Here is a 26,713-nt window from a genome sequence, read left to right on the forward strand (position 1 = left end):
GCATGCACAAAAAAAAGGCCGTGTGAGGACACAGCGAGAGGACAGCCATCTGCAAGCCAAGGAGAGAGGCCCCAGGAGAAACCAAACCTGCCAAAACCTTGATCTTGGACTTCAGCCTCCAGGATGGTGACAAAATAAATCTCTGTTGTTCAACACCCAGCCTGTGGTATTTTATGATGATGGCAGCTCCAGCAAACTAATACAGTAGGTCACACGGGACCTTCGATAAGTCACTGGACATCCCTCAGCCTACTTGGGGAATATGAGATGACACCATCTATCTGACAATCCTGTCACAGAGATGAAGCGAGATATCCACGTTGGAGAAGAGCCTGTCCCAAGTCCTGGCCTTGTGTGCACTCTGTACGTGTCCATTTCCTCCCATTTCTCTCCTTCACTGATTTTAATGCCTGCCTCCTTCGTGGGTAGGCTGTCTGGTCTGCAAGTCTGCGTGAATGCCATCAACAAATGGCCACACTGTGGAATGGCTTCCTGAGGCCCCTTCAGGCCCCAATTGCAGTGCTGGTCGCCATGGATCAGTCGCTCATAAAATGGCACATTCCTTGTGTGCACATGCCCTCTGTTAATTAGCACTCATAATCTGCAATGGTTCTGTGAGCAGGGAGCTGAGCAAATGAACAGCAACTGTTCCCTACTTATTTTTTTAATTAATAGCCAGCGAGACGTGCTCTAGCTCTCAGCATGTGTTTGGACCAGCCTTGATTGTCATGCAATGAGGATGGGGATGGGGAGGGAGGGAGGTCAGTTTATAGCTCCCAGAAGGAACCCAGGGCCTGTTTTTATTAGCTTTGCCCACAGACCCCACAGCTTCCTCCTCCTCTGCCGTATCAGGCCGTGGCCAGGCCCTCAGCTGCCCTGGGCCTGAGTCCCAGGCTGGCAGGATGGTGACAAACCTAAACTGGCCTGGCTCACGCTAGGGGACTGGGAGGTTAATGAGCTTGGGCTTGCGAGGAGCGTTCCACTGCCCAGGGAGTCGGGTGGGAGGGTGAAGAAGTGGCACTGTTCACCTTGGCTGTCAGCAGTAGGGAGGAGGGCCAGATGGGAGCGAGCTGCCTTGCAGAGGGGCTGCTGGTTCTCACACCCAGTGCAATCTAAAACGTGCAAATTCCTGCAGGGGCCTTTCCAAATCAAGAAGCTGAAGTCTGTTAACAAGGAAGCGTCACAGCTTGTCAGTGCTGTACCTTGATGGCTACTCCTGCTTCTGAATTGCTTAATCCAGGATCCTTCACAAAGGTCTGAGGCACACGCCGGGTGGGCAGCTCCTGGTCCCTGTCCCTCTTTCACTGAGACCACCTCATTTTCATTTGGGGAAGTCACCCTTCTCTTTTCTCAGCCATGAGGTATGGGGGGATGGATCCTTTCCCATCCCACGGAGGAGCCTGACTGGTCCAAGGAACCAGTGCACCCTGTGCCCTGGGCCACAGGGAGGGAGCAGCAAGGTGTTGGGCACATGACCCCATCTCAGATCTGTGTGTGTAGGAACCGCTCTTCTCTCCTGACTGTGGGGTCTGAGGAGATGAGGGCGAGAGGTGGGAACCAATCCAGCTACTGAGGGATCACAAGGAAAGAGCAGAGCTGGGCCCGCACACTGAGGGAAGGATGGAGCTCACACTGTGCAGAAACTGTGAGCTGCTGGATCAAGCCCCACTTGGTCCCAAGTGTGGCATTTATTACAAGAATCTGTCATTTTTCTTCTCTTTGTTATGTAAGTCAGTTTCCCCTGGGTTTTCTGTCTCCTATAATATAAAAAGACTTGATCAACTCAGGCTCTTTTTAATTGGCTGAAGTTTCACCACACTTAGGATCTTCACAGCTAAGAAAGCAACTATTCCATGCAGGGTGGAACAAAGCTGTGACTTTTCTAGATTTTTCTAGATGGCTGACTTTCAACTGATATTTACTGGTTCCTCCTTGCCGCGTGCCAGGCACTGAGCTGCCCACCCTCACAGGCCTTTCCCGTTCCAGCCTCACAATGGGCCGGGGGCTGTGGATTATTCACCCAGTTTGACAGCCACATACTCCCAGGACCAGACAGCTGGACAGGCTTGTCTGAGGTCACAGGACCTCTAGATGATGGCTCCAGACTCAAAGCCAGAACTCTAGTCTAACCTGGCCAGGGCTCCTTCTGCTGTCCTGTGAGTTTCACATGCGGCTTTGGGAGGACTTCATGTTAAGCCCTCATTGGCCAATCAAAACACCACACTTGGGTAAAGGAAGGGCTGAGAAGGATATCCTGGCCACATACCTTTTGACACAAAAGAAAAAAGAACCACCTGGCATCCTAGCCCCTTGGTGCCCCCTCTTCCTTTTGTATTCTCTGCCCTGGCTCCATCAGCATGCTCACACAGTTGCTGCAATCATACTGGACTCTAGGAAGACCACCACCTTTCACAGTCAACTTTATATCCCTAACATTGTCCATCTGCATAATCTCCACAACTATCCTTTCCATCCTCTTATACCACTGATACAGCACACTGTCCTGATTAACTCTATTGTTATGAGACATTCATGTTATTTCTGGTTGTTCCTTTTTTTCTCATTTTTCTCTTCTCCCAACAGTTCTACAACAGATATCTTTGTGCTTATAGCTTTTTATTTCTGTTGAGTGATTCCCTTAGGGTAAGGAAGTGGGAGTGTTGGGCTGGAAGATATAAGTATTTTTAAAGTTCCTCCTAAGTCTGGCCTTTCTGCTTTTCAAGAGCGTTCCACCCATTTATATTGCTGCCAGCAGGGTAAGACTGCCAGTTTTACTGAAACCTTGCAAAAACCTTGCCAAGTTATCATGAAAAAATAATTTGTTAACTCAGATATCAAATGGACAGTAAGGTTGCTCTAATTTGCATTTCTTGATTATCAGTGATGTTGGACATCTCCCTACGGGCTTACATGCTATTTATGTTTTCTCTTGTGTAGACGGGCTTCTCCCTGCTGAAACTTCTTGCTCCATCGCATGCATGTATGTCTATGTGCTGGGGAGGAGGGAGCTAGAGACTCAGGCAGAAAGATGCTAAGTTTACCACTGTCAGAGCAATCCCCACTGAATAGAAATGATTGTACCGGGGGGCCCTTGCAGCCTCAGCTTTCAGGTGAGACATTGAACGCGTCTGGAAATCCTCATAAGTCGAGGTTCTTACCTCAGGGTCCAGCACTGGCTTCTCAGTTGGTGAAACAACCTGGCCGAGATGGGCAGAGTCACTTTCGACGGCCTGGAGGCCTTTCAGAAGCTTCTGCTGTTGTCTGAAACGTGATTCAGATTTTAGTAAACAGGCAGTAACAAATGATCCTCAAAAGAGACCATCCCCCTTGATGGTAGCACAATTATTTTTCTATTTCAGAGAGAAGTAACAATGTAAGAAAAAGTATGCAGTTCAAAGGCACACCCAGGCTGTTTTTCTCCTTTTAGAAATATCTCTACAATTAGTGATGAAAGCAGAGGTAAGTGAAAGGAAGTTCTTGGGGCAAGATGGCCAGCTGGCCTCCGAAAGCTGACTGATAACTTCTAAGAGGCTAGAGCAGGCATCTGCAAAGCACAGCCTGCAGCTCAAACGCAGCTCAGCGTCTGTTTCTGCACGGCCTGCGAGCTAAGAATGGTTTCTACGTATTTTCAAAGAGTTTTAAAATAAACAAGCCAACAGAAAACGCAAAATCTAAAGTATTCACTATCTGGCCCCTTACTGAAAAAAATTGTTGACTCTTGGTCTAGAGACCTGCTCTGCGTCTCGTTTCTGAGGACACAGGCGTTCCAAACCCAGCAGAGTGTCATTTGCAAATGCACCTCACCTGTGCGTTTAAGGCGAGTACCCCAAGACCCTGAAGCACAAAGGACCTTGACAATGAAGAAAGAAGCATTTGGGGATGTGTGTGCTGCCTATAACTAAAACTCTATCAGATGTGAAATATCCTCACGGCCCAGCCCTTTTGCACGCAGAGGAAACCGTGAGTTCTTATTTATGGCCACGATGGTACAGAGCCATGGTTTCCAATCTGGGGGCTGCAGACTCATGGAGGAATGGCTTGCACTGCCGTCAGCATATTCGGAGTTTTTCTACAAAGTATAAAAAGGAAGCTCCGTCTGGGTGGACACAGACCTAGACAGTGTAGAGCTTGGCTAGGAAATTCCTCCTTCGTGCAGAGAAGAAGACCCCATCCCCTTTCTGGGCTGGCGAGATCCCAGGCCAGGACCTCAGCTTAATGACCAGCACGTGGGCTGGATTTGAGCCCCCTCTTGCTCCTCAGCCAGGCATGAGTACTTTACACGGTCCATAATACATGCAGCTCCCCATGGCAGCCCAGGGAGTATGGCTGTGTGCCAGGGCATGCTTCAAACTACAGGCTTGACCTGGCACATCTTTCTGAAGATCAATTTTGCCTGAAGACTAGAGAAAAGCCTTTATTTTGATAATAAAACTTGACAGTTCTAATAACAGATGCTGCATGTTAATGGAATAGAATGCTGCATTTGAACAAACTTTTAATAGAGAAAAGAAGGTTCAAAGGACACTGCTTGGGCCCCCCCACAAGCCCCCCGCCTCCCCACCCGTGAGGCCAGCTGGGAACAAGTTCACCATCGTGTGCTGTGTGGGGAACTTCGGTGGAAACCTTGAGGAGGCTGCTGTTTTACACATCTTGGACCAAACTGAACAAGCAAAGGAGTGTTTGCCTGAAAGAAATCAAGTCCACTTTGTGCTTTAGGGCTGGGGGGAGGGGAAGGTACAATCTAAGGGAGCAGTTTTAAATGGTCTGGAATAACAAAGGAAAAGCAAAGAAAACCCTCAGTTAATAAGATCCTCATGGCTGCATTGCTATGGGTTTCCTGTTTTTGTTCTGAGCCCTCTTGCTAAGTACCTGCTTCCCAAAAGGCAGATTCTGTCCATGGCTTCACTGACGGCTCTGGCTCCCCCTGCTGCCCTGGACGGCTCCTGCGTGCTGGTTGCCACGGTAATGGGAAGCAGCTGAGGATGGAAAAGCTTATTAAACAGATGTCTGAGGTGACATGCCTGGCCCAAGCCACAGCAGAGCCACGGTCAAAGGGACACACTTCACAGGCTATCAGTCCTGTTGCAGGAAGCAGGGAACAGGGATGAAAGTGACAGTGTCTCCCTAGGGCTGATTAGATCTAGAATCTCCTCATTCGATCTTTGCAAAAAGACAGAAATCTGTTTTTTATGATCTGGAAGCTCCCAGGAAACAATCTGCTTCAATGAGCCATTGAAAAATTTCTCTCATCAAAACCTTTCCCCATCTCCCATCCAAGCACTACCCAGGCCCGACCCTGCTTAACTTCTGAGATGAGATGAGCTCAGACGCATTTCAGGTGGTACGGCTGCAGACCACCTCTCTGCATCTCAGCTGAACCCCTGTTCTGTATGCTACAAAGTAAGTGGACTCCATGGAGAATTCTAGTAACACCATTAGGGCTTTTCACTTTTAATCCTCCAAACCTTTTCCCCTTGTTTTTCGTTTATCAGCTAAACTAGAAATGTGCTCTGCTCTCTATCTGCAATTGATTTCAGTCATCAGAAGCTCTGTGGGTCAGGGGTCAGGTCATCCAGAAATCCCAGACCATGGGGTGGGCAGGACTGCAGCCCTGTCAGAAATATGGGCTGGCAACAGTTTAAAATGACTAAGAAATAACAGAACAAGTAGGAGGGATACAAAAAGAAAACCAGTACAGTGTTCTGGGATGCTGTCCTGCCCACCACTCTATCTCATGGGCACTCTTTCCTCTCCCCACCTCCTCGTCCTTCCCCACCGTCCTCCCCTCCCCTTTCCCTTATCTCTTCCCCATCAGGAGTCAGGTTTCTTTCTGTGCCTGGATGAAGCCAGGCTCATTCCTCAGTTCTTCCACATGGAATGCTGTTCCCTATTACTGGCTGGCTCCTACTTAACAGGCAGGTCTCAGCTCAAATGGGATGCCCTCTGAGGGGCCTCTTGGACCACCTGTTGAAGGTAGCCACCATCCCATACCTCATCACTGTCTTGCCCATTAGCAGCTTTTATTGTTATCTCTCTCTGAAGTCATCTTGTTTATTCATGGCTTTATTTGCTTGTTGTCTGCAAGCTCCGTGATGCCAGGAGCTAATCTCATCTGACTTAGCCACCTCTGTATTATGAGCACACGAATTAGACCTACGCACAGTCTAACAAAGACATTCCTGGGTGTTTTATTAATTCAGGTCCATATTTGCTGAGCCCTCTTTGCTGAGATAGGCCTAATTGACCTGGGTAAATGTAGATACCATTTATTTACTCAGAATACTAAGACCTGTGTTTGTGCTGTTTTGTCAGGAAATAGAAACGTAACCAGGAATTGGAGTCAGCAGGCCTGAGTGAGCTCTGGCTTCCATTTATAACCTGAACAAGTCACTCAGCCCGAGTCTCCCCATCTGGAAAATGAGCAGAACAACCCTGTGCTGGGGGAGCACAGCGAGGACCTGCTGGGACCGGGTGAGGACAGTCCTCTGGGTGCCGCTGGGCACTGTGGGCACGGGACTTTGTTGTTCCTCTCAGGCCTCCACTGACCTCAGGGGTCTCCTCCTTCTCCTTCAGCAGACTGGTCCATGATTTTGCTGGTGGTGCCTCCGTGTCCTGAAATGAGGTAATCACATGATCTGAGGTCAGAACAAAGCCATCTGCTGCAGACTCTTCATGACAGACAAGAGCAGAGAAGCGCAGGGACCGTCTCGAGATCTATAGACACAAATGTCAGGGGCAAAGGACTGAGCTCCAGGCAAACAGAACAGGTGCTGCTTGACAAATGCCCCAAAGAGCAGCCCCGCAATCAAGGCTGGGGAGCAACTAGCGATGCGGATGGGGCCTGAGCTTGCAGGCAGGCTGACCTTGGCCACTGCCAGAGACATGACCTGAGGGCTTCTCTGGTGCCATCAGCCATGTTGACAAAACGGGGTGATGAAACCAGCCCTGCCTGTTTCAGGGTTACTGTGGCATCAAGTGCAACAAGCTAAGATGAAAGGTTTCAACAGGTGAGTCAGAGAGCATGCTTCTGAGAAAGGACATGTACACTGAGGGATGTCCAAGTCCTCTGGCCCCCCAAGGGCTCCTGCTACACCCCACCACTTATCTTCCTACTTGTTGCTCAAAGCCAAAGGCAGTGGCGTGAACTCAAACACCTGTCGGGCCAGGGAGGTTCCCCGGATAGGTGAAGTGGGCCAGAGGCAGGACAATAGGGAGTGGTGAGGACTGTGAAGGATCGAAGGGCTCATGTTTTGGGGAATGAGATCTTTCCGGAGAAGCCAGAGCTTGTTGTTTACTCCATGCTTTCTATGACCCACCAGTTTGCAACCCTGACCTAAGGCATCCAAGGTTTGCAGAGAAATCGGCAAGAATTGGGGGGCATATTAACCTCCAACTTAGGCGTTCTAAAGTAAACAGAAAACCAGAAAGAAGGCGGAGGAAACAGGACCTGTGGCAGGTTGGCGAGCAACTGTGCATCGAGCAGTGGACGTGCAGATCGGCCTGAGGTCGGGAATGCCTGCAAGTCTCCCTCCTCACCATGTGCTCCTTGCAAGCGCTGCTCAGACACTGCCCGGTCCCCGTGAAGCCTGAGTCCTCCTGGGTCCTTCCCCCACCCATGAACGCACCTGCACTGGCGGTGGGCTGGCAGGGGGCTCGGCCTTTCTGCTGAGGATTGCCCTCTGCAGGGCTTCATTCTCCACCTGGATGGCTCGGAGCACGGCTGAGGCATCTTCCTCTCGGTCCTCAGCCTCGTGCACGGGTTTTCGGGTGGCTGACAGGGGTCTCTCTTGTCGGCTTCCGGATCCTGGGGGCAGAAAACAGGGGGTGCTCCTTCAGATCACATTCTCGGAGTGCAGCTCAGAATATGTTAGACCCAAACTGTGGAACAGTCCGTAAAGCAACTGGCCTGGACTCTCCCAAAATGTCAAGGTCATGAAGGACAAAGAAACCCTGGAGAGCTCTTCCAGACTAAAGGAGATTGGACAGGCTTGGCAAGCGAACACAGCGGTGATCCCGGGACTGGATCCCGGGTGGGAAAGCATCGCTGTGAAGAACAGCATTGTAGCAAGTGGAGAAATCCATAGTCTGTGGCTTAGAGAACAGTATTGTGTTAACACTAAATATCATGAATTTCCTAACATAAGTGCACTGTGGTAATGTCAAATGAACGCCTTTGTTCTTAGGAGAGACACACTGCAGTGGTCAGGGGTAAAGGAGAGTGATGTCTGCAACTTAATCTCAAATGACTGAAAAACACACATACACATACAGAGCAAATATAAAGCAACTTGGGCAAAATGTTAACAGCTGGTGACCCTGGGTGAAGGGTAAACGGGAGTATCATCTATACTATCTTTGCAACTTTCCTTTAAGTGTGAAATTGTATCGAAATAAAAAGTTATTAGAAAATTTACCCTCTAACAAAGTACCTATAAGAATAATATAAATATCATGGAGAAGGATGGGTGTTTTGGAATATTTTTGCTTTGTTTTGTTTTTGCATGGTTAACAAGAATTACAAAGAAACTACTCCTCAATTTAAGAAAAAAGTATTGCAAAGCTGCAGTCGATTCTGGAAGTTCCAATAGGTAGGAAATTTGTTTTATAAAGTAGAAAGTGATATGCAAAAGCACTCAGTAAGACTGGTTGAATAAAATAAATTATGGTATATCCCCCCAGTGGAGTACTATGCAGCTGTAAAAAGAAAAGTATATGAAAATATCTACAGATAAAATGATATGAGGACTTGAATTTGCTTCATAATCACCTGGGGAGTGACCAGGGGTGTAGATGAAATGAAGTTGGCCATCGAGTGGCCATTGCCAAGGCCAGGTAATGGACACAAGGGGGCCATTACAAGTTCCTCTCAATTACTTATGTTTGGATTCTTTCTATGTTAAAAAAAAATCTCCATTTAAAAATAGAACTGCTCAAAATGTTTGTACAGGGATGTTTAAAGAGGCTTTTTACCGACCTAATTTCATCCCCTCGGCAAATATTTATTGAGTGCCACCCTGCCAGGCTCTGTTCTTGGCAGTAGAGACACCACAGTGACCAGACAGATCAAGACCCCCACACTGGAGACAGAAAATAGTGAGAAATAACAAATAGTAGAGGGTGGTGGCAGAAAATGATATGGACAAACAAGAAAAGCAGAGCAGGGTAGGGGAGATGGGGAGTGTGGCTGGCAGGGTGGGCCTCACGGAGCACCAGGGAAGCACGGTCCAGGCACCAGTGCAAAGTGAGAGGCCTGGGGTGTGTCCTGGAGCAGCCGGGTGCCTGGGGCCGGGGCAGAGGGAGCAGGGGGAACAGGTTGAGAAGAGCTGAGAGGGGGTGGGTGATGCAGGGCCTTGGAGGACACTGTAAGGCCATTATTCTGAGTGAAATGGGGAGCCACTGAAGGATTCAGAGCAGGGGATGACTTGATCTGACTGAGGTGCAGAGTGGAGAACAGACTGAAGGGAGCTGAGGGTGAAAGAAGAGAGAGAGGGGGCTACTGCAGTGCCCAGGTGAGAGGCGCGGCAGCAGCGGAGGAGGATACAGACTGCGTCAGCTTCTGCACTCGCACTGAAGACAGAGCCAACAGGACTTCCTGACAGAGTAGATGCAGCTGGGAGAGAAAGACAGGAGCTAAGGATGACTCCAAGGTTTTGGCCCCAGGAAGTGGACGATGGAGTCGCTTTCAGTTGAGCTGGGGAGGGCTGTGGGGGGAGCACGTTTGGAAGCAAAGAGCAGGGGCTCAGGTTTGGACAGGTTGGGTCCAAGATGTGATTTTGGCATCAGAGTGGCGCTGTCAAGTTGGTACATATACACAAGACTGTAGTTTAGGAGAGAGGTCTGGGCTGGAGATGTGAATTCAACATAGGCAACTGGATTGCATCATTTCACAATAATATCAAAGACTGACTTTAATGTCGGCCTATAATGAACTAGCTGGGAATGTACAGGTGTGACCTCTCGGGGCTTATATATACATCTGGCCTAGTGCAAGGATTGTTGACAAACAGCATCCTTCCATCCTCACGACTTCAGTAAACCATCACTGCTGATTATTAGAGATTCCTGTTGGAACACCTGATCCTCCTGCATGTTCTGTTAGAACTGCTGCGTCTGAATGAGAGTTCAAGTAGCAACATCAAGAATGGTATTGGCAGGAGAGGGTAGGAAACACACAGCAGCTCTATGGGCTGGCTTCCAGTGCAGCTGGGCACTGGGTTGTTGGGAACTATGGGTTTCTATGGAAAAGCTAAGCTGAAATGAGGGGACACCAATTTCTACCAGGCACCCAGGAGAGGGGTTGTGACTGCAAACACCCAGGGGCCGGCACAGAGTGCCTCAGAGGTGAGTAGGACTGAACGTGGGGGGTTTGAGCCACTGCCTAGCTCCAGCCAAGGCCTGCCATACAGGGCTGTGCTACTAGTATTGCCAATTTCTTTTTTCAAGAACAGCTAGAATCTGAAATTTATGTGAAATTCCCTGAGTTTTATTTGTTCATGATGTATTCCAGATTTTCAGAAACCTGAAGGCCAACAGAACCCAAGGGCTGGTCTAATACAGGCCACGGCAAGTCCAAGCTTGACCCCAGGAGGGTCAAGGGCACCCAAAGGAACCCTCGTGTGCCCATGGATGGCTGGCCTGGATGACAAACAGCAGTCGGTCATTTTCTGACTCTGATGAGTTCTTGTCATAGCCCCAGAGCTGCATCTGGGACAGAAAAAGCAGGAGCTGCTGGCAATGTGACCCGGGAATCCTGCTCACCCGTCAAGGCTGCTTTAGCCTTCCTTCTTTGCCCTTTTTAGCAGGCACTCAGCTCGCTCTGCAGCTGGAGGGAGGAGAAGGTAAAGCAAACACCAGGCAGGGAAGGTGAGAGGTGGAAGGAGCCTGTTTAACAAGCTGTGGGGGTGGGGTCCTCATTGTTCTAGAAATGCCGTGGGCAAAGGGTGGTGAGGGCCACCCTGGGATCTTCCTCACTTGGAGCAAAAAGGGATCAGGTCCATGAAGCAGCTGAGAGGACAGAAAAAAGGAGCAAAAAGAAGCTAAGGACATGGTCTTGAGCCACACTGGAGCTGCAACTGAAAAATCCTGATGTGCAAACACACGCTCGCCCCAAGGGAACTGAAGCATTAACAACACGGGCTCTCGACCTCCCCACACGGTGGAATGGGATGCTGCTCTGGGTGAGGAGGTGCAGGGATGGGTTGAACAGGCACCCTCTCGTCCTACAGACACCACAGTCATAGGGCAGAGACAGACACGGATCAGGCGGGTAGACATGGGACATACGGGCAGGTGGTGATGAATGCCAGGAAGAAAAACAAGGCAGGGTAAAGGCTAGAGATGGTGGGAGGGGAAAGACACTATCTGAGACACGGTCAGGGAAGGTGACACCTGAGTGGAGACCTGAAGGCAGTGAGCCTTGAGAATACCCGTATGGGAGGCTGTTCCAGGCCAAGGGTACAGCAGGTGGGCGGGCTTGGCACACTGATATCAGCAAGGGAGGCTGGAATAGGGGAGCGAGAGGAAGCGTGGTGGGTAGCAAGGGTAAAGAGGTCTCAGATTCAGTTCTCGTGGGGACCAGAGGCCACGTAAAGCCTAGAGGCCTTGTGCTCCTTCAGGAGGCCAGGCCTAACTCTTTTACAATTATATGCCTGGTATCTGGCATTATGGTTTTTGTCAAATGAATGGATGGAAGGTGATTTCAACCCCAAACCTTGTCAATCTCAGTATTTGTGAGTATCACTAAAGGGTACTGTTTCCTCCATCACCTGCCATAAAGCAGAGCTGAAAAATTCAAGCCCCCTTCAGATTCTAGAGATGATTCTACAAATAAGGGACTAAGATGGTGCATGAAACTAAACAAACGCACCAGCACTGACATTGAGGGTGTAAACCCCAGTGTTGGTGGAAGGCTTGGGCAGCATAGGACAAGCCCAACCTGAAATTCATGAGCTCCTTCTCCATTTCCTGCATAGAGCATTTATTAAAGTCAGGCTAAAAAAGAGCTGTATGATGACCCCTGCCTTTTTACTGCCAATCCGTGGGCAAGAGGCCCATCTGCTCGTGCCTCAGTGCTCTGGGTTGGGGGGAACAGAGTGCCTGAGATAATTATCTGTCCTGGGCCACTGCAACCCTATGCTTGCCTCTTCTTGGAAAAAGATATCGAGGAAGGCATTTTCCTCCAGCGGGGTCCAGTTTTGTCTGCACAAACCCTTCTGCCCCAAGCATCTTTCATTGGGAGGGAATGCTCCACCAGCAACATGGTCACCAGGTGCTGCCTCTGCCCTTTGAGTCATATTATGCTAAGAAGATTTTTTTTTTTTGAGGAAGATTAGCCCTGAGCTAACATCTGCTGCCAATCCTCCTCTTTTTGCTGAAGAAGACTGGCCCTGAGCTAACATCCATGCCCGTCTTCCTCTACCTTATATGTGGGATGCCTACCACAGCATGGCGTGCCAAGTGGTGCCATGTCCGCACCCGGGATCCAAACTGGCGAACTGCGGGCCACCAAAGCAGAACGTGTGCACTTACCTGCCACGCCACTGTGCTGGCCCCAGATGTTTTCAAAAATTAAATCACCCTTGGGGCTGGCCTGGCGGCGCACTGGTTAAGTTCTCGGGCTCTGCTTCAGTGGCCTGGAGTTCGTGGGTTCGGATCCCAGGCACAGACCTCCATACCACTCCTCTGGCCATGCTGTGGCGGTGTTCCACATACAGAATAGAGGAAGATTGGCACAGATGTTAGCTCAGGGACAATCTTCCTCACCAAAAAAAATAATAATAATAAAAACAAATAAGTCACCCTTTCTTCATCTGAAGGTCAACTCCGCAGCTCCACTGCCAGAGCTTGCCCAGAAACGTCTGTCCGTGGTGCCCAGGCCCCCCGGAATCACATTCTGCTGGCTGGCCCGTGTTTACTGTGCGTTTCTTCACAGCAAACGAGGTGCCCCCCTTTTCACTCTCTCTGACGTGCTCATTGTTCACTGGGGTGGGCCGCTTTTGCACTGGCCTGAACGCCAGATTGAGGGGGGATTTATTCTCATCATTGATCTAGAGAATAGTGGATTTATTCATGCAATAAATTTGTGCCACCAGCAAAAGCCAAATTGCACACTTGAATTTATCCCAAACTGCTCTTTTCTGGTTGAAAATAATCCCTCTTCTGTTTACTTTACTTTCTCTTCACTTCATTAGAACTTGGCTTTTATCTCTCTTACAGAGAAACAAAGAGCGTATCAACTCTAGTGATTTACCACGAATGCAACACGTGTCACAGAGAAGACATGAGGACGTGCGGCTGCTGGTCAGCTCACCAGCCAGGTGACTTGCTCTCACCCACCAGCTGTGACTTGAAAAGCTCAAATTGAGAGTCTCAGCAAAGTTACCCCTTACCACATGCAAGGGGCCTTTGAGGTTTCCTGGGAATCCACTGAAATGGCAAATATGAAACCTGAGAATGACAAGGATAGAGATCATAAACAGCAGCCCATAGGCCAAAACCAGCCTGCAGATTGTACTGTATGCCTTTGAATTTTTTTTAAATTGGAAATAGAACCAAGCTTAAAAAAGAGGAAATCCACCTGAAAATTGGGATTCCTGGCGTCTCTTGAAAAATCATACGATCTGGCGACCCTTGACCAGCATTCCCATGAGGCAATCACAGGCTGGAGCTGGGTAGCAGCACCCGCTTTAGACAGGGCACAAGCCCTCTAGTTTCCACAGTGCACCCCCGCCCCGGCTGTCACCCAGCCCAGAAACTCCACGATGCTGTGTGGCCAAAGGTCCAGGGAAACAGCTGACTTAGCCCTGTTTTGTCTTGAGACACCCATGCACGCCTCTAACAGCCAGCTGGGACAACGGTCTATAGCTGAGTCCTCCAGCACCTCCACGCACCTCAAGATGGCTCAGCCTCACAGCCACAGGCTTCCCACGGTGTAAGAGACCACAACAAAGGGCCACAAATTCCCCTGCCATCCTTCCCCCACAAGCTGTGCCACAAGCATCGCCTCCCATCAAGAGGAGTTATCCATTTCTCCAGCTGGGCTTGGCCTGGTGACTTTCTTTGACTGGCAGGTCGTTGGCAATTACGACCAAGCAGAGTCTTAAAGAAGCACTTACACATCAGGGCGTGTCTTCTCTTGCTGCCCCGAGACCACCACATGCTGGATAACAAGACCACATGGAACAGAGACATGTTGTCCCAGCTGAGGTCCTAGGGCCAACTGGCCTGCCAGACACGTAAGTGAAGCGGTCTGAGACCATCCAGCCCACTAGATCACTTCAGATTGGCCCAGCCTACCCACAGACTCCTGAGCAATAATAAGAGGGATGTTGTTTTAAGCCACTACATTTTTGGGCAGATTGTTAGGCAGCCATAAATAGTGGATACACATGGCTTGTCAAGGCCTGTGTTCTTCTCATCTCTAAAGCTTCTCTTTGGGTCTCTGGATGGGCAGCTGCAGGTGTCTCTAATTCTTAACACTCATCTTTCTGCTGCTGTCTCTTCTTCAGCCCAGGAAGGCACACGATTTTCAAGGAAGGCAATCAGGGCTCCCCCTGCCACCCTGACTACATGACTTCTACTCTTTCCTCTTGGGTATTACAGTCCTTTGCTCCATACCCTGCCTCTGAGGAATTTATAACAAAACGTCCCGTGTGGTTAATTTTTATATGAGATGAATGGATGTTGCTTTTATCTTCCCAGCAACAGTGACCTTGCACAGCACCTATGTCATTTAGGGAATCACCCTTTCCCCCTTCTTCTCAGTCTACATGGCTGGGATGGATCTGACCCCACTCCTGGGCCAGCTTGGGCCAATGAGAGAACTGCTCTCCCTAAGCACAGAGACTGGAGACGGGTTCAGGGGAGAGCTGGACTCTGCTGGAACTATTAGGAAAGAAGCAGTCTCTTTCCCCTGGGGTTGCTAAGCCAGTAAAAAGGAGCCTGGAGCCATGGGGGCCATCTCTGGGCTATGTCTGAGCTATAGATGTGGTTCTCAAAGTGTGGTGCCTGGACCAGTAACATCAGTGTCACCTGGGAACTTGTTAGGAATTAAAATACTTAGGCTCCACTCCAGATGCAGTGAATTAGAAACTGGGGCTGGGGCCCAAATAATCTATGTTTTAATTTGCTTTGCAAATAATTCTGATGTACTTCAAGTTTGAGACCCACCAGATTAGAGGAAAGTAGAGCTAACCGATGAAGAAACAGCTTCCTGGTGATATCATCTGAGCACCTGGATCCAAACATGCCTGAGGCCAAATCTATAGTCCTGGACTTTCTAGGCCTGTGAGCAATACATTTTCCTTTGTTGCTTCAGTCAGTTTGGATTTCTGTTACCTGCTATTGATAATGAACGCTGGCTAACATGTTATGAGACTCTGGACTTTGGCAGAATGGTCTTTTTGCTGTAGGTTTTTCTGACAGAAAGGCTAACTGCAGGGCTGTCAGGGTCCTCTAATTCACTCATGCTGAGGAGTGTTACTTTATTTTTATGGTTGGCAGCTTGTCTGGGAAAAATGGTTCAGATATATCACTGCCTTAGACCACTCTGACAACTCGGACAGTAAACTTTCTGCAATAAAGACCAATGTTCTTTCACCCTCAAGAAGACAACAGGTCTCTGGAAGTATCTTGGAAGGCTTATGGATAGAGACTGAAGCATTAGAGTGCATGAGGCTCCTTCATTAGAACCAGGGGCAGTTACAGTGATAGAAAGGAATTAAGCTCTCACGGAGTTGCATCACATGCACATTTAGTTGACTCAAATTCAATTTTATGGACTTGGCCAAAGAAAAAGGGACAAGGGGAGAAAAACCTCTTTAAAGAGTGCAGGCCATAGATTACACTTCTGGTAATGACAGACTAGCTAACCAAGACCAACCCTTCCATGGAGTACAACTAGACAAAGTGACCGAATATTATAAAAGTCTGCTTGAAGGCATGGAGAGAGAACAGGGCTGTGAAGAAATACAGGGCCAAGAGCAGGCAGGAGAAGGAAACCCAGAGAGGCAAACTGGCACCTGGGAAGTGTTTCCCCTCAAGGTGCTGCCGACTGTGGTAAGAGCCACTGCAAGGCTGGGAAGCTGAGCAGAGGTGGCGACAGACTCAGGGCTACAGCCTGAGAGTCAGAGGGACCTGGAAATAGCCAGGAGTGAAGGGCACAGAAAGGTTAACGATGTGGGCAAATCCAAATTACTACTGGCTGTTTAATAATAATAATGAGGAGGAGGATGTCTAGTGAGGTATAAAATCTAGAGAGAATTAAAATGCACGACAATAACAGCATTTAAGTTGGGAGGGGAGTAAACAGAGCTATGGAGTTGTAAGGTCCTCATTGAATAAGAAGTGGTAAACTTGCTAATTTAAAGTAGACTCTAATAAGTCAAGAACGCATGTTGCAATCTCTGGTAATGACTAAGAGAATAATAAAAGAACATATAACTAACAAGCTAATAGAGGGGATTAAAGAGGAATAATATAAAGTAATCAGTTCAAAAGAGAGCAAGAAAGGAGAGAAAGAGGACATAAAACAGGCGGAACAAATAAAAAGCAAACAATAAGATAGTAGATTTAAACTCAAATAGATCAGCAACTACATTAAACGTAAATGGACTAAATGTGCCCATTAAAACACATAGATTGTTAGAGGATAAAAATAAAAACCAATTACATGCTGCTTACAAGAGACAAACCTCAACATAAGGATGCAGAAAGTTTGAAAGCAGGATAAAAAAAGATACCCTATGTAAACACTAACCAAAAGAGAGCTGGTAGACTTTGAGGCAGAAAGTATTCCTAGAACAAAAGAGAGACAACACATGGTGGTAAAAGGTTCAATTCACTAGGAAGATATAAGAAGGCTGAGTTTTGTATGTCCTCCAAAAGATAGCCCTCCGGAAGAAGGTGAGCTGGTTGGTGATTCTGCTGTCCTCGCAGGAAGTCTCAGGCTCCTTGTGCCTCTGGAGGTGGGAACCTCTCACTACCCTCAGCATAATGACAGTGCTTAAAACCCCACATTTTCCCTACAACCCAGACCCTAAACAAAGCCAACTGCTTCATCTGGGGCTGAGCCATGAAGCTCTGAGTGTCCTATTCTGGAGGAGAGACAATTCTCTTGGGTTTCCTGAGGGATACCATGTCTGTATGGGCTTGTCTAGACAGAGCCATGTGTGCTGCACTTAATCCTCAGCATGAGGGATTTCCAGGGGTAGCACTGGCCACCTGCACTTTTTGTGACCTTTAAAATGTAATCCCAGTGTAACATATGGCTCCACTGTAATCCCATTTCAGTGTGAGGGTGGTGACAATGCCGTGGTTTCTAATTTTCCTTTCTCCCAGTTTGGCTTACAAAGCAGCCAGGTACATTTAACAGAGAAAGGCTGAGCTCCAAACCTGTTCAAAATAAAGATTCCACTACCTCAAACAGTGGCCTCTTTAAGGGAACCGATGGGACAAATTGCTCTATGAACCGACATTTAGTAATCTGATTTTCATCAGATGGATCCAGTGACCCACATTTTCACACCAATGCGTGCTTCTCTGCCATGCTGGCTGGGAGCTCAGAGTCACAGCTGTGACCCCCTCAGGCCTTCCTTTGTCTGCCCCCTGGTGTCATCTTATCTTTCCCACTCTCGTTTTTTCTTTACCCTCACTTCCTCACGTTTGTTAGTCTTGCACTACGTAATTTGTTAGAATGTGTCACTTGTCAGAGGAAGACAGATAATTAATTAATTAATTAAGCTCTACTTCTCACAATGCTGTACACGAAGGTGTGTGATATTATGGGTTGAATTGTGTCCCCTAAAAGATGCTGAAGTCCTAACCCCTAGCACTGGTGAATGTGCCCTTATTTGGAAATAGGGTCTTTGCAGATCGAGTTAAGATGAGGTCATTGGGGTGGGCCTCAATCCACTATGACTGGTGTCCTTATGAAAAGGGAAACTTGGCCGCAGAGACAGACGCGCACACAGGAGCACACCCTGTGAAGGACGGAGTTACGCTGCCACAAGCCAGGGAACTACCAGAAGGTAGGAGAAAGGCCTGGAACAGATTCTTCCCCAGTGCCTTCAGAAGAACGTGGCCCTGCTGACACCTTCATCTGGGGCTTTTAGCCTCCAGAACTCTGAGACAATACATTTTTGTTATTTAAGTCAATCAGATTGTGGCCCTTTGTTAGAGCAGCCCCGGAACACAAATACAGTATTCAACATGATTTTACTTGATACCTGGTTTAACTTTAAAAATATTAACAGTTATATATTTATATTAATGAGCATTAGAAAAAACATAACAAGTGATTCAAACTTGTGATCTTTAGGTATATTAGAGCTCAGGCCTAGGCTGACGTGGGTGGGTAGTAAGCAAATAACATTTTAGTCGGCAGATGAGGGGCCGTGCGTGGAATCATTAAGAGCAGAGACTCTGCAGCCAGGTTTGTTTTTTTTTTCTCCTAAGGATTGGCACCTGAGCTAACAACTGTTGCCAATCTTTTTTTTTCTTTCTGCCTTTCTTCCCCAAATCCCCCCAGTATATAGTTGTATACATTTTAGTTGTGGGTCCTTCTAGTTGTAGTACGTGGGACACTGCCTCAACGTGGCCTGATGAGCGGCGCCATGTCCGCGCCCAGGATCCAAACCAGCGAAACCCTGGGCAGCTGCAGCAGAGTGCGGGAACTTAACCACTCGGCCACAGGGTCAGCCCTGCAGCCAGGTTTTCAAACACTGGCTTTATCACTTACTGGCTGTGTGACCTTAGACAGATTCTTTAACCTCTCTGCGCCTTGGTTTCCTCTGTACAATGGTGCTGATAACAGCAGTACCTGCTGCATGGGGTGGTTTGGATGATCAAATGCAAGGTTACATGTGTGACACAAAACACAGCCTGGCAGCTGGTTCAGTGCTTCTAAGTGCTGACTCCTCACATTATTAATCGGATATGGAAAACCTGGTGATTGGGGCTTGCACACGAAGGAGGGAAGTCCCAGTGAGTCCAATATGATGGCTGGGAAGGGTACTTGACACCCGCTGCGCTGCTCCCCCTCTACCAGGGGCTCTGGAAGTTTCCTGCACAGTGCACACTACCCTGGGTTTCATTTCTTTTAACAATTTGTTTTGGAGGAACTTCCTGAGAAGCCCTTTTTAATTTTCACACAGAGTGAACACCAGCAGTGCAGACTGCAGGCTCATAACCCCGAGCAGCGGTCAGTGGAGCCAGCCCAGGTGCAGGTGAGATGACGGCACATGGGATCGCCCCCACACTCTCCACGTGGTCCACACTCTCCACAGGAGCTCTGAGAGCTGAGCCAAGCCTTCATCCTGTCCTGGGCCCCTTCTCCTCTCTCTCCTTCCAAGCTTCCCAGCTCGTCACCTGACCAAAACTAATAGAGGCAAAATTCACCAGACTTTTCTAATACCTTACGTGTTCTCTCACCCCACAGATCATTTCTCCATTATCTGTTTACAAATGTGACACCTCTCTAACCTCATCAGCTGCTGTGACCTTGACATGCCCTTGTCAACGTGTCACTTAGACTATGAGTCCTTTCCCACCTCTACCTTCCTTGGGCCCCACACACGCCTCTTTCTAGGCTCTGGCTTTTGCCAAGATGGCCCCAGGGATCAGCTTAGTCTTAACTTTGCCCGTTGGATTCTGGCTCTCATGGTGCTGGGATGTGGACAAGTGCCCGCCTGCAGGCTCTGTCTGCCTGCAGTTCCCAGCCGCTCCCAGCTGAGGCAGGACACAGATCAGAGGCCCCAGCCCTCCAGCAGGGGCTTAGCGCTGCCCAGCTTGTCTAGACAAGATCCCAGCTCCAGGGACCTGAGTTGCTTGAGTCTCCTTTGCTAGTGGCACAGACTCAGAACCCACCCCACCCAAGTGAAAAGCCAGAGGCCCCCCATCACTGCCAAGCCCTCGACTTTCCTGCCCCATCATGGCAGGCTCCCCATGGCCCAGGTTCTCGCCCCAGGCTGTTTAGGATAAAAAGTCACAACTAGTTTTATGCCTACAACTGACCTCAGCAAGCCCATCTACTGTCTAGAATCCAACCACTGGTCACACTCAGAGACTAAGCCACCACACTCTCCATCCTGCAATGGCCTCTTCCCCGGCTCTCAACAGGCCACACTCCACATGGCGGCCAGAGGAATCTTGTTAAAATGTAAACCAGGTCATGACAGCCCCTGCTGCAGAGCCGCAGAGGTCTCCCTGGCACTGAGTCCCTCTCCTGGTCTTGCTATCTTGCTGTGTGCTCTGCCCCTGCCACCTCTCTGACCTCATCTCAGCTGGCGCCCCTCACTCTCTATGCTCCAGCCTCCAGCCTCCAGCCTTCTTTCCGATTCTGGAGCCAACTGAGCTGTTCTTTCCTACCTCAGGCTTTCTGCTCTGCAGAGGGCTAGTCCTCGACATCATCCGGGTCTCAGCTCAGTCTCCCCTCCTCAGGGGGCCTCCTCTAACCACGCTGCCCAGCCGTCACCCAGCTGCTGTCTTGGTAGTTGCTGTCACCACCCCGTCTTCATGTTTGTCATCTACCCCTGCCCACTAAAATATAAACACCATGAGAGCAGGACAGTGTGTTGCTCATTGGATCACCAGGGCCTGGACCAGAGCTGGCATGCAGTGGGTGCTCGATACTCAGGTTTCTGGAGAGGTCAAAGATGACCATGACTTGTCGCCTTGCCAGGAACCCCAGGCACGACTGGACTGGACTGGACTGGACTGGAGCGCGCCCTGACCCGCAGCCCCAGGCCCAGGCCCTGTGGCCCAGCCTCGCATGCTAGCCTTCCCACGGACCAGCGCACACCCCCAGGATGCACTGCCGGCCCCTCGAGAGCCATCTCCATTCCCCCACCCAGGACTCCGTGTCTGGACTGAAAGCCTGTGGCTGTTACATTGCCTGAGTCACAATGAAGCTGGCCAGGACCTATACCCAGGTGCCTCCAGAGCAACCTCTGAGGCCAGCCTGCCCCAGGGGGAGCAGCCTGGCAGGGCAATTCAGAGCATGGGCCTTGGAGCCTGGGTGTGAATCCCGGCTCTCCTGTCCTATGTGTTAGTCTAGGCAAGTAACCTTCAGGCTCTCAGCCTCGGTTTCCTCATCTGTGAAATGGGAGAAGGACATAATAGTATCCACAAGGCAGTTCTTGGAGTTTGCTGCCTGGTACCCCTCTCTCTGCCTCTGGTGACAGCACAGGGTCTCCTTCCCAGAACTACCCCTAACCTACACCGGGCAACGAGGAGCAGCTCTGAGGCTTTGCTGGGCAGTTGTGGGAACAGCATCAGTTGATCCTGACTGAGCGCTTGCTCCAAGCCTGGTGCTGCTCTATGCAGCCTATCTATCCAACCCTTTAATCCTCACAGCAACCATGGAGGAGGGTATTATTCTTCTCCCTGTTTGGCAGATGGGAGAATGAGGCCCAGAGAGGTTAAGTAACCTGCCCGAGGTCACAGAGCTACTAGGTGGAAGGGCAGGATTTGCACCAGGTGGTCAGGCTGCAGACTCTGCCATGCTGTTTTCTGCCAGGGTTGCTGGGCTGGTGGGCCGTAAGCCCAGAGCTGCTGGTGGCCACCTCACCACCCCTAAGAGCCTGTCTGAGAATGAAGGGCACAAAGAAGAATGCTGAGCCGAGAGGGGGAGAGAGGCAGACTGCTGATGCATTTTAATCCCCCAGATCCAGCTGTGCCCAAAGATCACAGCACTTTGGACTTTTCAGTTACATGGGTTAGTGTAGACTCTTTCCCTTAAAGCCACTCTTTTTATCACTGGCCACCTAAAATGCCTGTCCAGTGTTAGTACACTTTTTCCCCCAGTCAGGTTTTGGGTTGTGGTGAAGGGTAAACAGCGATGGCCTGGGTGCTGCCCTGCCCACAGTCCTCAGACAGACTCCACCGCAGCCCTGCCTCAGGCAGAGCCTAGGAGCCAGAGGGCTGGAGGGCACTCGCCCCGAGCAGCTTGCAGGCCAGGGCTGAAGGGAGGACTGCGTGAGAGCCCAGCTCTCTCGCCCGCCCCCCTGGGGAGCAGTTGAATGTGGAGGCCTGTGCTCAGCACGGCCCCCCAGAACCCCCCAGCCAGCCGGAGCTCCACTTGCACAGCCAACTTGCTTGGTGATGAAGCCAGTTTTGGCTCCTTCCCTTTCCTGTCCCCTACCCGGGACACCTTCCAATGAAATTACTTGTTCTTAAATCCTTATCTCAGAGTTGGCTCCCCAGGGGAATCCAAATGAAGACAATATTTACATAGCATGTAATATTTACATACATATTCAACCCTCTGGGCTCGGAGTGCGCTGGTCCAGATCTCCAGACATGACTGTGGGGAGGGGCTGGTTGTCACCACCAGGTCCCTTGGCCTGGCCCTGCAGGAAACAGGCCCTCCAGCTCCCCAGCAAACACGGATGGAATGCCACGGCCACAGAATCAGGGCGCCTGGCTCAGGCGAACTGCTTGTCTAACAAGGCTGGCTGGGGCTGGATTTTGCCTAGGGCACCCCAGGGTCCCAAATTCTTGGGATACCGGGATGCCTTGAGCTCTGTGAGATCCTCTGGGTCACAGAAATTGGAAGCAAGTGACCCCGCAGAGTCTCTCCAGCCACTGGACTGGACCCAGGGCATCAGGCGGAGATGATTCGTCTCCAGACCCAGTGTGTGCAGTGTGCGGGCTGAGGACACAGCAGCAGTCACTGCAGCAGGGTGAGGCCCGCAGCTGCCGCGCTGCGTGAGCACCTGCTCTGCGCCTCAGCTCCTCCTCGGAAATGGGACAAGCGTAGAACCCACCTCAAAGGCCAGTTATAAGATTATAACTTACATATATAAATTACATACAGAATTAATATGTATGTAAATTATAATAAGTAAAAGCTTACAGTGGTGGCTGGCTCATAGTAAGAACTCAATCAACATAACCTCTCATTTCATTAGAAGAGCAGCAGCCTGACTGTCACCATAAACCCTTTAGTACGTTTAGCATTTAGTACCATTGGCATGTATTATTACCCATACAAAGTAAGCAAATTTAAAAGTAAAAACAAAAATAAAATAAATTTTCAATTATAACCACATCTTGGTTGTAGAACCAGAAAGCAGCTATGATGGTTAATTTTATGTGTCCACTTGACTGGGCCACAGGGAGCCTAGATATTTGGTCAAACATTATTCTGATGTTTCTCAGAGGGTGTTTTTGGATGAGATTCATATTTTAATGGGTAGAGTAAAGCAGATTGCTCCCATAATGTGGGTGGGCCTCACCCAATCAGTTGAAGGCCTGAATAGACCTTCAAAACCAAAAACAAACAAAAAGACTGACCCCCCCCTTGTGTAAGGGAATTCTCCAGCAGACTGCCTTCGGACTTCACCTGCAGCACTGGCCCTTCCTGCCTGATGGCCTTCAAACTGGAACACTGGCTTTTCCTAGGTCTCTGGCCTGTCAATTCATCCTGCAGATTGGCCTTGCCAGCCTCCATAACTGCATGTGCCAATTCCTTATCATAAATTTCTTCCTCTCTTTCTCTCTATATACATACATCCTATTAGTTCTGTTTCTCCAGAGACCGTGACTAATAACACATTTGCTAAGAAAAGGTCAGCTCAGGCCTCGGGGAGGAGGATAGTGAAACAAGGGCTCCTCCCTCAGGGGACCCCACTGAGAGTGCCCCCGGCCCCGTCCCAGCCCTGCTCAGGCCCCAGAACTCTTACTTGAGCACGCCCTCTCCTGGCCTGGGTACACGCTGGGGGGCTGGGGATTCACGACTGGCTCAGGTTTGCTGGGAACGAAGACCTCAGCATTGTCCTTCCGCTTAGCAGACAAATTCCTTTCCTTTTTATTACCTGTAGGAAAACAAGTGTTTATATGTCACACACTGAGTGCAAGCAGAGTTGGGACATTCTGCTCAGGCACCTGTTTATTTGTTTGTTCACTTATTTATCCAACAAATGTTTATTGAACCTCTCCTCTGTGCCAGGCACCATGCTAGTTTGGGATGAGAGATGTGAACAACGCAGACAACAAAACAAGTTTGCTGACAGCCATTGTGTGCCAAATACCATATTTTGGCAAATAAATGAAATAGTCTAGGACACATCTAGGTTTTCAAATTTAAACATTCCTGACTAAAGACAAGTCTTACAATTGATGGGGTGTTGGGTTTAATTGATAACATGGTACATAAAATAATGGTGCAACAACCAGGGACATCTTGGAGTGGGAAGAATATGGTAAAACACATTTGCTGCCTTCAAGGTACTTTTTCCTAGCCGAGGAAAAGGCTGGTTGCATGGATAAGAGAGCAGGGCTGGGGCAGAGGAAAGGTCCTGGTACCAGATCATGGAGGAGCACTCAGGCTGCAGGGTGTGCAGCAGACAGTGAAGAGGGCCCTTACGGATGACTAGGATGTTACCAGGGGCACCAACACAGGGAACAGCAGGTGCGAAGGCTTGACAGCTGGAAGGCTGTGGCAGGCGAGTGGCTGGGGCCCGGGCTGGTGAGTGGAGGGAGACAGCGAAGGCCTGTAGGCTTTAGAGTCCACGTTTCCCAAAGTGGGGCACGTGGACCACTGGTGGAGCAGGAGATGACTCCAGATGCTTTCTAAGCAATTACGTATCTTTAACGTGTACGGGAAAATATGTAACCAGCATCTCAAACTCTTGATTTCATGAATATTATTGCTTGGAACAATCCTAGAAAGAAAGAGAAAGGAAAGGAGGGAGTGGGGAGAGAGAGAGAGAAAAAAAAGGAAAGGAGGAAAGAAAGAAAGGTGTGGTTTACATAACAGCTACAAAATAGCATGAGTAGTTGTGGAGATGGCAAAAAATTGCGAAGGTTTGCAAATGGCTGAAGTTTAGGGAAATGGCTCCAGGGCCTCAGAGATAGCAAAGGTTTCAGGGCACGAGAAGGACATGTTCAGGACCACCAGGCAGAAAAGCAGCCTGTGGGCAGCGAGGCAGGTGCCTACTAATGGAACAAAGAGAACAAGCAGGGAAAACAGTCAGGTCCCTGTATGGGACCTCCCGGCCCAGGAAGGCAGAAAACCTGGAAGTGCCTGCTGAAGCACAGTGTGACCTGAGTCCAGGCAGAGGAAATCCTGGGCCCGTGGTGACCCAGGGAGAGGGTGCCCCAGAATCAAGGGTCCCATGGGATTCCTGGGAGCGCAGGTAGATGTTGAGGACTTGCGTGGGGTCTGTACCACTTCTAACCTCCACCATCCCCTCTTGACTTTGTAAAGGACACACGTTTCTCTGTACTTTCTGACAAAGCTGCTCCCTGGATGGCCTGACGTCCGGGGCCCAAGAGCAGGACCCACTGTGTCCAACGGGACAGGACAAGAACAGAGAGGGGCAAACTGGCTTGCCAAGGGCTGAAAACACATGGATGCTGGTAAGAGTGACCACCAGCACTCATTTGGTTTGGCCTCCCAAGTGCCAGGCACACCTGTCTCATTTACTTCCCCAGCCATCCTAGGGGCAGATGGTGGGCAGAATGAGGCCCCCCCACAGATGGCCATACCCTAGTCCCTGGAACCTGTGAATATGTTAGGTTACAAGGCAAAGGGGAACTAACTGTGCTCGTCAGCCGACCTTAAAATAGGGGGAGTATTTTGGATTATTCCTGTGGACCCAATGTAATTACCAGGGTCCCTAAAAGTGGAAGAGGGACAGAGTTTCAGTTTGGGATGACGAAAAACTTTTGGGACAGAGAGTGGGGATGGTTACACAGTAATGTGAGTGAAGTTAAAAATAACACAAATTGGGCTCTTAAAAATGGTGAAAACGCTAAATTCTATGTAACGTATATTTTACTACAATAAAACACACACACACGGGAAGAGAGTGGCAGAAGAGGAGGGTCACAGGGAGAAGCGACTATGGAAGGAAGGCACAGAGATGCAACGCTGCCGGCTTTGAAGATGGAAGAAGGGCCATGAGCCAAGGGATGTGGCAGCCTCTGGAAGCAGGAAAAGGCACGGAAACAGATTTTCCTCTAGAGCTTCCAGAAGGAACGCAGCCCTGTGGACAGCGTGGTTTTAGCCAGTGAGACTCACGTCAGACTTCTGACCTACGGAGTTATAAGATGGTAAAAGCGTGCTGTTGTTTGTGGTCACTCGTTACAGCAGCAATAGGAAACGCATACATACTACTACAGAGCAGGGCTCTGAGCTTCAGGTCGTTTGCCCTAGACCACAGAGCTGGGAAGTGATGGACTTGGATTTGACCAGGGCTGCCTGGCTCAGAGCCCTGCCCTTAACCACTTGATTCCCCGTCTGCTCGCCCCCTCTTCTCCAGGAGATGGCCCTCCAGAAACTGTGGCCAGAAGGTCTGCCTGGGCCATCAAAAGTCTACACAAGGATATTTTCTAGGGCACCAAAGGAATCAGACTCTTGGTGCAACCCTAGAACCCTGGGGTCTTCATGGAAAGTGGGCTGGGATCACCACCAGCCTCATCTGGTACCATGCTCCCGCTTGGTCACTCGGCTGCAGTCACACTGGACCTCTCTCTGTCCTTGGGTGCATCAAGCTCCTTCCCTCTTCAAGCCCTTTGTGCTTGCTGTTCCCTGCACCGGGAATGCTGTTCTCACAGCTGCTTCCACCTCCTCATTCCTGTTCAGCTTAAACATCACCTCCTCTGAGAAGGCTTCCCTGACCATTCCAGCTGCAGTGGGCCTGACCCGCAAACCCAACCAGTGTCCTCTTTCATAATCTTCACAAGTTTTTTTTTGCTTGAGGAAGATTGT

General features: G+C 49.5%; 1 protein-coding gene across 22 annotated transcripts in view; it reads right to left on the bottom strand.

The window, feature by feature from the left end:
- The window catches only part of KATNIP (katanin interacting protein), a 202,902-nt gene that overhangs the window by 71,223 nt on the left and 104,966 nt on the right, over positions 1-26,713 (bottom strand). For all 22 annotated transcript variants that reach the window (XR_011424298.1, XR_011424297.1, XM_070230860.1 and 19 more), the window contains 5 exons: positions 23,682-23,813; positions 7,626-7,804; positions 6,547-6,612; positions 4,870-4,976; positions 3,159-3,261 (listed from right to left, as the gene is read on the bottom strand). Coding sequence is in view for 20 of the 22 variants with exons in the window: in XM_070230860.1 (XP_070086961.1) it covers positions 3,159-3,261; positions 4,870-4,976; positions 6,547-6,612; positions 7,626-7,804; positions 23,682-23,813 (587 nt within the window). In the remaining 2 variants the exon portion in view is untranslated. The remainder of the gene's footprint in view (positions 1-3,158; positions 3,262-4,869; positions 4,977-6,546; positions 6,613-7,625; positions 7,805-23,681; positions 23,814-26,713) is intronic.

Source organism: Equus caballus, chromosome 13 (assembly GCF_041296265.1).
Source record: "Equus caballus isolate H_3958 breed thoroughbred chromosome 13, TB-T2T, whole genome shotgun sequence".
Classification (NCBI taxonomy): Eukaryota; Metazoa; Chordata; class Mammalia; order Perissodactyla; family Equidae; genus Equus; species Equus caballus.